Raw genomic sequence first — 9,545 nt, 5'->3', positions numbered from 1 at the left:
ATAGAGGGTGTTCAATAAAACAGACAATTTTAAAAAGTAACATGAGATTTTTTGAAAGAAGATGTTGCGAGACTGAAGAAAAGAGATAGTTTTTGAAAAATGTGGAATAAATGAGAGGTATTTGGAGTGCTTGAAAAAGAAAATGGTAACAAAATGAGAATTGGCAGCAGAACAAGAAAAATATAAACTTTTGATCGGGGTATTAAGAACACAGCAAGAAAACACATGAGGAATGAAAAGAAGTGATATTAAAAAGTAACAATGAGCTTCTGTTTTTTTGTTTTCGGCTCGACTTTTGCGATTTGTTGAATGCGTTGGGCAGTTTCGGCCAGATGGTTTTTACGAATCTTTTTGTGTTCGGTGATCAGTGGACGAACCCAATCAGCATCAATTAAGGTGACTTGTCTGAAATTTTAAATAAATGCGAATTCGAAGAAAAGAAAAAACTGACAGTGCATAGAGATCATTGGTCTTCATGAGTTCCGAAAACACAATGTATGCTGGTTTCGATCTAGATAGAGCTGAGGATGGATGAATCTTCACAGTGATCGCTGGATTGATCATCAATCGATATCGATCTTCTTGACGATCATATTCGCAACTGTTGAGAAATAGTCCAACGGCAATCGCTTTCCTAAATTAGAAATAAAACAATTAAAAGTTTCAGTCATTCCAAGGTATACCTAATCTTTGATAAGTCCGCACCACAGGTAGAGAACTTGACGTTCTGCTCGATAGCGATTTGTTTCAACTGGTCTTCAATCATTGATCCTGTTTTCAGATGTTGCTCGTTGATCATGTTATCATTGCAGAATTTCTGTAAGACATGAAGTGATTAGATAAAATAAGCTAGTTGAATAGAGTTACCCGGATGGCTTCATTATATTCTCGTTCTAGGGATTTATTGGACTTATTGTATCTCGCATCAGCCTCTGTTTTCGCGTTCAGCTGTAAATTACAATATTAATAAATTTAGCTTTTTTCCCACTAGTTTTCTGAAAATCCAAATAAGTGCATACCTGATCGAAGAAATCATTAGTCGTTAGAACGATCTTGAGCAGTGTGATGTGATCACCTTCTCTAGTTTCAAATTTCCTTCTAACTCTTTCCACTTCCGCATCGCTTTTTGAATCACTTCCTCCAGAGAAGAGTGCATCTGTTTGCATGGCTGCAACGATCTTGATAGCCTCCATAATGCATCCTTCTTTTTGAGCTTGGAACAGAATTCTGAAAACTTTCAATTTTCTTTGCTTATTTTACAAACCAAAACCTGGCATGTTCTGGTGATAGTGGATACATGCAAAATACATCTCCCATCTCTGTGAGAACAAATTTACTTCTATCTGAATTGATCGGACGAATGGCTCCAAGAGACTGAAACAAAAAATAAATTCCAAATGTTGAGCTAGATAACTCACCGTGAGTTCCAACAGTGCTGCATCAATATTCTGTGATTCTGGTGGATCGATCCAGCCCAGACGATGTGGATTCTTCATTCCAAGTTTCATCAATTCAAGGAATGTTGCCGATAGATTACATCGTAGGATCTCAGGCATATTCTCTGCATCAAACTTTTGGAAGTCTTCACGAGTGTACAGTCTGAAACTATCTAAATTAGCTTAAGAATTTTCCATTTTTGTATTTCCGCAAACCTCCTCAACAGTTTTTTGAAGCTAACCATTCTCCCTATTACAAAAGATTTTTGGAACTGAATTGTTTCAGTACCAAAGAATGTTTCTTTACTGATAACAAACTACACTCCAGCTACACCGATTGCAATAAATCAATTGAATTCATACCTATAGCATTTTCCAGGCGCATCTCTTCCAGCTCGACCAGCACGTTGTTTAGCCTGAGCCTTGCTTACATTGTGCACTTTCAGGACATCAATTCGATTTGAGGCTTCGAATCTCCTATAAAAAACAGAAAAATAGTATCTATAATCGCTGATTGACTCACTTGGTTTTAACCTTTCCAGAATCGATTACAACTCGGATTCCAGGAATCGTAACAGATGTTTCAGCAATATTCGTTGAGATGATTACTTTTCTCGCTCCCTTAAATCATGGTGCATTAACAAAAACGATAAATTTTGATGAATTTTCTGACCTGTGGAGTTTTTTGAAAAGCTTCTCTCTGTTTTTCTGGTCGTAGTGCTGCATAAAGTGGAACTGGGAGGATGAAATCGGCCTCGCGCGGGAGTGATCCATTCAGTTCGGCAAGTTGGTGAGCAACGGCTTCAATTTCTTCGCTTCCAGTCAGAAAAACGAGGATATCGTGTCCTTTCGGTTCAGTCAAATGAACATGTTTCACACAAATAACCGTATTATATACGTAATCAGTCGCAGAAAACGACTTGTTGATCTTCGGATTGACATGATGAATCTCGATGGGAAACGTACGTCCAGAAACTAGAACCACTTTTGCGTTATCGAAATAAGCTTGGAATTTGTCTGCCTAAAATTAAAAGTAGATAGTCATCCTTATTAATTGATTACCTGTAAAGTCGCGGACATAATAATAAGTCTGAGTGGATTATCGGTACTTCTTCTCTGTGCCTGACACTTTCTCAAAATGCACATTAAAACATCTGAATGAAGACTCCTCTCGTGAGCTTCGTCGATAATTACTGTAGAATATTTGTCGAGCAAAGGAGAAACGAGGGCTTTCCTGTAATTCCGATTTTCCGAAATTCAATTCAGCGTAAAGATACTAACCTGAGAACGATACCGTCTGTCATATATTCAATTTTCGTTCTATGGGATGTGACATTTTCGAAACGAACGTGGTACCCAACAGTTCCACCTAGATCCGTTCCCATTTCGACCGCGACGCGAGATGCAAGAGATACTGCGGCTACCCTTCGAGGCTCTGTCACTGCGATTAAACCTTTTTCAGCAATTCCAGCTCGAACGCATAGCTGAAAAATAGGTTGGAACAGATTTACGAAAACTGACGAACCTGAGGAACTTGTGTTGACTTTCCGGATCCAGTCTCACCAATCACAATAAGTGTTTCTTGGGATGCCAGCTCGTGCATCAATTGTTGTTCTACGACATCAATAGGCAATTGAGGACGAATAAACTTTTCATAGGTTGCATCTTCCCGTGGTGAATTCTTTGCCTTGGGTTCAGCGTTCTTGGAGGGAATTGCTGCATTTGGTTTCTTTGAAATCGGGGTAGAGTTGTTGTTAACTGATTTCGGTGTCATTGATTGTATTTTTGTTTTTGGTGGACTTGATGCCGTAATAATCTGAAAATTAAGTTTTGATATTAGATTGATGTGGACTCATGTCACTAGCCTGCTTCATCTCCATGTTTGTCTTTTTCGTCAAAACGCCGTTAGTCATTTGTACTGTCGAATTCATTAACTCTTCTTTCATTTGGATTTTCGCTGTACCATTGATCTTCTTCTTTCGTAATCTTTTCTTCTTTTTTACTGACAACATCGCTAAATTCGGGTCCTGTCCTCCATTTTGTCGAGATATTCCGTTGATGGAAACTATGTTTGTACCATTTTTAACTAAATGTATTTACTATCACATAAAAACGAGCTCAAAAGAATCTTACCTCTTTTTTCATCATTGTTCTTTCGTTTCTTCTTTTTCCATGCCGGAAATTTCCCATTGATTTTCATCTGTATAAATTACTATAATTAGATACAATCATAAATACCCAAAATCTATATACAATCAATAGGTTTGAGACCTGACAAACATTCAAGAAGTAGAAGAATTGATTGAATTGTAATTATTTTCATTAATCATATTAAATAGATACTATAGATTTCAAAGAGAAATTCAAGATAATGAATACGATAAATTATAAGCCGAAAATAAATACCACTGGATTGAAATAAGGAATTTCTCAGGAATGATAAAACACTGGTGAAAACTGAAAGTGATGAAGTTAAAGTTGGAATGTTCAGATGCTGAGAACAGGCGGAAAAGTTAAGTAAAGAAAAGGCCGAAAAAGAAACAAAAATGGTTGAACCGATAAAAGAAAAAAGTGATTACAATGAGAAAATGCACATTTCTAGGAAGGAAAAGCTATTACAGAACTTATAAATTAAATTTTTACAATCTACAATAACCGCTAATGAAAAACGGATGTGTTATACAAAATACTTGACTGCAGAGATGTTGAAAAGTTTCTCGATGAAAACAGAATCTTCCAAGGCGATAACATGAGCTGAAATTTTTTTTAGGTCGGAGCTTCGTTTCAAATTAAGAGTATTTGGGAAGCTTCAACTAACCAGCTCTTCCAGTGAGTTTCTGTGTGTTGGTAGACCCCAGCTGATGAAATGTCGTGTACCGAACAAGATTTTCGCTTTTTTCACTGTCTCGGATCGAATTTAGGCATGCAGACATCATTTCTCTGAAATTAGAACAACATCTTTTGTAAGTGCATTCTAATAAATATAACCGATATGCTTCTCCGAATTGAGATTGATCTTCAGATGATGCTTTCGATGGAACTAGCAAAGAGGACATATATGGAACGAGTTGATCATCTAAAAAAATTAGGACGTTTTCACTACCGTAATCAAAAGGAATCATACGAGGAGTTCCAACTAGCAAAATGTTTTTGAATTTTCCACATGCACTGTTCAGGGAAGTTCTGTAGACGAATGAAGATGCGAAATCAACAGAGTCTCTGAACGACAATTGCTCCATTGATCGAGACTTTTTCCACCTGCAAGACAATCCTTTTCAAAGTTGCTCTAATGTATTTGAATTTTACCATTTGACAATTTGCACACCCCAATGAATATGTTTCGGAACATAAGCAAGTCCAAGGTGTGGTGAGTTGATTGTCATCAGAGTATAACATCTGTCGACCATCCATTGCATTTCTACTTCTGGTGCCAATCCAATCGCACTTCGAACGATCACACCACCCAGTGAATGCGCCATGAAGCTGATTCTTTGAATATCACAACGGGCTTCCTCGACATGCTCTCGGACTTCGGAGAGAAGATTATGAGCCATCGTAGTGATATCGGCCCACGTTTGACTTCTGTTTGCACTGCTCATAAGGTATTCAAATGACCACGGTTCTTCCTCAAAATCATCACCATCCGTTTGAATAGAGTGATAATATGCACTTATAGCTTGATCGAGACCACAACGGAATGGAACTAAATCTTCATGAGATCCTGAAAAATGTTTTGAAAAACGATTTGAGATTAGATGGAGTCTTGCAAACCTTCTAAGCCATGTACAAAAACTACTAGATGAGTTTTCGTAGCTGAACGAAGCACCGCATCTCCAATCACCAGAGACGATTTTATGGGGGTGAAAACTGGACCGAACACTGGCTTTGAAGTTTGTTCACTAAAAATTACAGACATGAAAAAGAACTGTATCTACTAAGAATATACAAACCTATAGAGATGTCCTTCGTAATGTGCCTGATCTCTCAACATCTTTTTCGCAGCTTCTCGCTCTCTCAGTAATTCGAATGCTGCCATGACGTCTTTCGGATGTTCTTCGGTTAGTTTATCGTCTGTTTGAGACAAAATCCCAGTTTGTGATGTCCCTGGAATAGCAGCGGAGTACGCAAGCACCTCATCTGCTGAAACGGATGTCCGCAAGGCGTTAGCAACCTTAAGACATGGCATTTATAAGATCACGAAAGGAAAAATAACCTCCTCTGAAGAGACGCTCTCTTTGGAAATCAATGGTACAGTATCCTTTGGAGATTCCAGTTCACCTGCCGCCGAACATCGTCCAAACTCGGAGGAAGATGATGGAGAAACTGAAAATCGAATGGAAACATACATAAACACTTGGAAAAGTACCAATAGGTTCGCTACGGCAACTTGCTGACTCTTCGGATGCTAATGGAACACGAGCGCTGCTCATGGGACTTTGATCAGTGGGTGTTTTAAGTAAAAGTCCCCCACCATCTGAAGCAATGGTCTCCGCCAATGTTTTCGTTCGACTTCGTGAAGAATCCTTAGACAACATAACATAAACATTGAATAGTATATGTATGATAACTTACCACTTTCCTGGATAATGACTGTGAGCAGTCAAGACTCTTTCGGCGAGGATGTATGAGTTTTCTCGTCTCGTTTCGAATCTTTTGACGGAACGACTTATGCTTATCTTGTGTTTTGACAGCTGGCAAAGAAGCACTATTCGGGATGCCCATCTGAAAATGTAAGTTTAAAAATCTTTTGTCAGTGCATTCTCGTTCACCTCTTGAACACCAGTGGTCATCAGTCGCGTAATATCTGGATTCCTGGAGAAAACATCTTCGAATATAATCGGACTGTAAAACAACATTTGATATTTATGTTTTTTCTCTACCTGACTCACCAATACTCTCCGGGACAATCGGTTTCTTCGCAGAAAATTGTGCATCGTGGCAACTTCTTCAGATAGTCTACCTTGATAATTGATTTATAGTGCTCCAAAACTGCTACTGGCGTTCTGATACAGCACTTATCAATGGGTCGTTCAGTTACCCAAAACGCTTCACGGAAAACCGCGCGGCGCTGTTTATCAAACACGAGAAGCAGTTGTTGATGAAGATCTGAGCATTAACAGTAACAGATTCCGAGAGTGTAGAAAATTTTTTTTCAAACCTGTTGATTTTCGGAAAAGATTGAGCATCTGCTGATAAATCAATGTGATTTTAGTGCTCCACTCAGAAATATCATTCTCCACACAGTTGGACGGATTTTCCGAATTGTCAAAACGCAAAAGAGCCGCCTTCATTTCGTTTTGGACATCGAGAATGACTGAAAGCTCTTTAAACTTGTTAGAATGCCTTCAAATTCTTTATTTTGTTTACCAACTGAAAGAGAAGCATTGATAAGTTCGGCATTTCGAACGATGAATTGCTGAATCGATCTAGTTGCGAATAGTAATGCGTGAGCAGATGAATTGTAGACTCTTCGCAATTTGGTACTTTTGATAGAAGGCGCCTGTAATAACTAACAGGAAAGTTTTCAGTGAAAGTAATTGATTTGTGTAATTGGTAAATCTTATATTTTCATTCAGGAAAGAATGTAACTATTCAGAGATTAGCAAACTCAGATGAATACCATTCAACACACCGATTCTGCAGCATTGGCTCTTCTCTGTCTGGTTGCAACCATGACAAGACTACTGTACACACACATAGTGATGGCCGAAAGGTAGCTACTGTCGAAATACAAGGATCGTGCAGCAGCAACCAAACGAGTTGGATCGAGAGGAATTTCAATTAACCGTTTTGTGATTTTCATGAATGATTCGTATTGAGGCGGGTGGTACCGATCCATGTATCTTAAATTTACTGTTTTAAATAAGAAAATGGCTGATTCTCTCACAATAATTCCACCTCGATCTCTAATTTTTGTGGCTCACATAAATTGAGAGTGGAGTTAAATTGAATCGAGATATGAAACCAATCATCTGAAGTGGTGTTTACTTATGATAAAATCGTCTGATTCAAACAATACCCAAATCGAACTTTTCATGCTGGTAAGTCACTTCGATCGTTTTACTAACTGCTGAACCTTGATAGACATGTGCTAGAAGAATATTGTTGGACGCTCGCGGGCTGAAGAAGAAAATCTATAAAACCCGCAATGATCGATTATGCATACCCGGATTCTCTATCTGCTTCAACGTCATGAGAAATATCTACAGATCCAATTTCCGCAGTTTTCTTAGGTTTTAAGCGTATCTGAAATTCGTGAATGAACGGTTTCTATTAGTTGCATAAAACCTGGTAATAACCCCTATCCGACAAGTCGACGTTGAAGAATTCGCATAATTGAATGCTCACATTAAAAACCTGATGAGCCTCTATTCGCATCTTCTCACGCCTAAAGCCTATAGTTTTGAAACTATTTCTCAAACTAAACCTCAGGTATCTTAAAAAACTGAAAGTTGTTACAGTGTTAGGTTATCGATAGAGATGTTCGAATCAACAGTTATAAAGTGTTCAACAAATAACTTTATTGACATTACAGAGGAAAAACAACAAAGTTTTACTTTCCGGCGATGATCTTCTCGCTCTGGGAAATCTTTCTGAGAAGCTCAGCACGCTTGACGACTTGTCTCTCCTCGCGGCGCTTGCGGCTCTCCTTGTTCTTGTCACGTCTGGCTTGAGCTTGGTCGCTGAAAAATTAAAGTTCGAGTTTCCGAAATGTTTTTGGGAACAGAGCACTCGGACACTTTCGGACAACGGGAAATGTCCGAAACTCGGACAAGTGTCCGAGTGGGCTGTACGTGCAACTCTGATTGGGAAACTTTTACAACCAAAAAAAAACTTACGCAAGTTGCTTAGCTCTCTTGTTCTCAGTCTTCTTCTTGAAGATGTACTCGATGAGGTTCTTCTTGTTCTTGAAGTTGTTTCCCTTGGCGCGGAGGTAAAGCTCGTGGTAAAGATGCTTGTCCAACTTCTTGGCATCTCTGTATCTTCTCAGAAGATTTCTGAGGACACGCATGCGTCGGATCCAGAGGGTCTTTTCTGGCATACGGGCGTTGGCAGTACCACGGCGCTTTCCGTAACCGGTGTGACGTCCCTATATTATTAATGATTAGGTTATTTATTTGAATATTTTAAATGATACCTTTCTGCGGGCCTCCTCGTACTCACGGGCACGGAAACGGGAGTGAACGGTGACTGGTTTGCGGATGATGAGTCCGTCATTGACGAGTCTGCGGATGCTTTGGCGGGAGTTGGCTCCGGAGATCTCGCTGACCTCGTTGGGGTCGAGCCAGACGCGGTGCTTTCCGCACTTCAAAACGGCCGAAGCCAAACGTTTTTGCAGACGGAGATTACTGAAAAAAAAGTTTTAGATGTGCTTAGAACGGACGCTCTCAACTACTGATAGTGATAAATTTGGACACAAATCAAGTAAAACAAAAAGTTACCTCATTTCGTCTTGCTACCCAGTATTTGGAGTTTCCTGTAAAAATAAGTTTGTGACGACTGAGAATGAAAAAATCGACGATTCGAACGAGTTTCGACAGTTAGATGCTTCAAAAATAGGTAATGTCTCAAAAATTCTACACAAAAAATGTTAAAATCGATTATTTCAATTCACTAAATCAAAGATTCGGCTTAAAAACGCATTTTTGGCTAGAAAAATCGAAAAGAAGTTTAGGAATTGCATAGAAAAATTGCGATTTTCGCCTTTCATTGCGAGACCCGGTGCGTTTAAAGGCGCATAGCTACGGTAACACTCGTTTCGGCTGTGTTTGAATAGTTGTGTCGCTCTTCTCTCGCGAGGGTGTTTGAGAACAAAAAAAAGCATTTTGTGAAAATTATGGCGAAATTTGTATACGAGAACGATCTGAAACAAAAGTTTGACATAGTTTTTAGCTGAACGCTCTCGTTTTAGTGTCAGAGGTGCTAACGTTTTGAGTTTGCTCTGTTTCTACACTTGAATCTGTTCAATTCAATAATAATTTTTCAAAAACAGAAAAACAAACTCACAGTATTGATATTAGACAATTTTAGAATGACAAGATGGGAGTGGAACACTGGAAAATAAATAATCGGTGTCAAAACATTGCGAAAAGTTGCGAAATTTGTTGC

General features: G+C 38.8%; 3 protein-coding genes across 3 annotated transcripts; all 3 read right to left on the bottom strand.

The window, feature by feature from the left end:
• Positions 1-248: 248 nt before the first annotated feature.
• Positions 249-3,636, bottom strand: CBG12480 (the record flags this gene model as incomplete). Its single annotated transcript, XM_045239620.1, has 15 exons — positions 249-405; positions 452-634; positions 684-817; positions 868-948; positions 1,020-1,245; positions 1,271-1,374; positions 1,419-1,599; positions 1,800-1,913; positions 1,960-2,057; positions 2,110-2,457; positions 2,499-2,670; positions 2,718-2,920; positions 2,962-3,252; positions 3,302-3,522; positions 3,570-3,636. 15 exons carry the CDS (start codon positions 3,634-3,636, stop codon positions 249-251), a joined length of 2,580 nt encoding a protein of 859 aa, XP_045094881.1.
• Positions 3,637-4,113: 477 nt separating this feature from the next.
• CBG25340 lies at positions 4,114-7,814 on the bottom strand (the record flags this gene model as incomplete). Its single annotated transcript, XM_045239616.1, is given in 18 exon segments — positions 4,114-4,190; positions 4,255-4,512; positions 4,561-4,694; positions 4,743-5,157; positions 5,208-5,335; positions 5,387-5,607; positions 5,650-5,759; positions 5,791-5,959; positions 6,009-6,158; positions 6,206-6,278; positions 6,326-6,542; positions 6,595-6,750; positions 6,804-6,945; positions 7,069-7,279; positions 7,324-7,408; positions 7,456-7,556; positions 7,603-7,706; positions 7,725-7,814. 18 exon segments carry the CDS (start codon positions 7,812-7,814, stop codon positions 4,114-4,116), a joined length of 2,841 nt encoding a protein of 946 aa, XP_045099295.1.
• Positions 7,815-7,989: 175 nt separating this feature from the next.
• Cbr-rpl-19 lies at positions 7,990-8,883 on the bottom strand (the record flags this gene model as incomplete). The annotated part of the gene is made up of 4 exons (XM_002639963.1): positions 7,990-8,119; positions 8,276-8,526; positions 8,575-8,785; positions 8,879-8,883. 4 exons carry the CDS (start codon positions 8,881-8,883, stop codon positions 7,990-7,992), a joined length of 597 nt encoding a protein of 198 aa, XP_002640009.1.
• Positions 8,884-9,545: the final 662 nt, after the last annotated feature.

This window comes from Caenorhabditis briggsae, assembly GCF_000004555.2.
Source record: "Caenorhabditis briggsae complete genome, chrI, whole genome shotgun sequence".
NCBI lineage: Eukaryota > Metazoa > Nematoda > Chromadorea > Rhabditida > Rhabditidae > Caenorhabditis > Caenorhabditis briggsae.
This window is presented reverse-complemented; position numbering and strand designations above follow the sequence as displayed.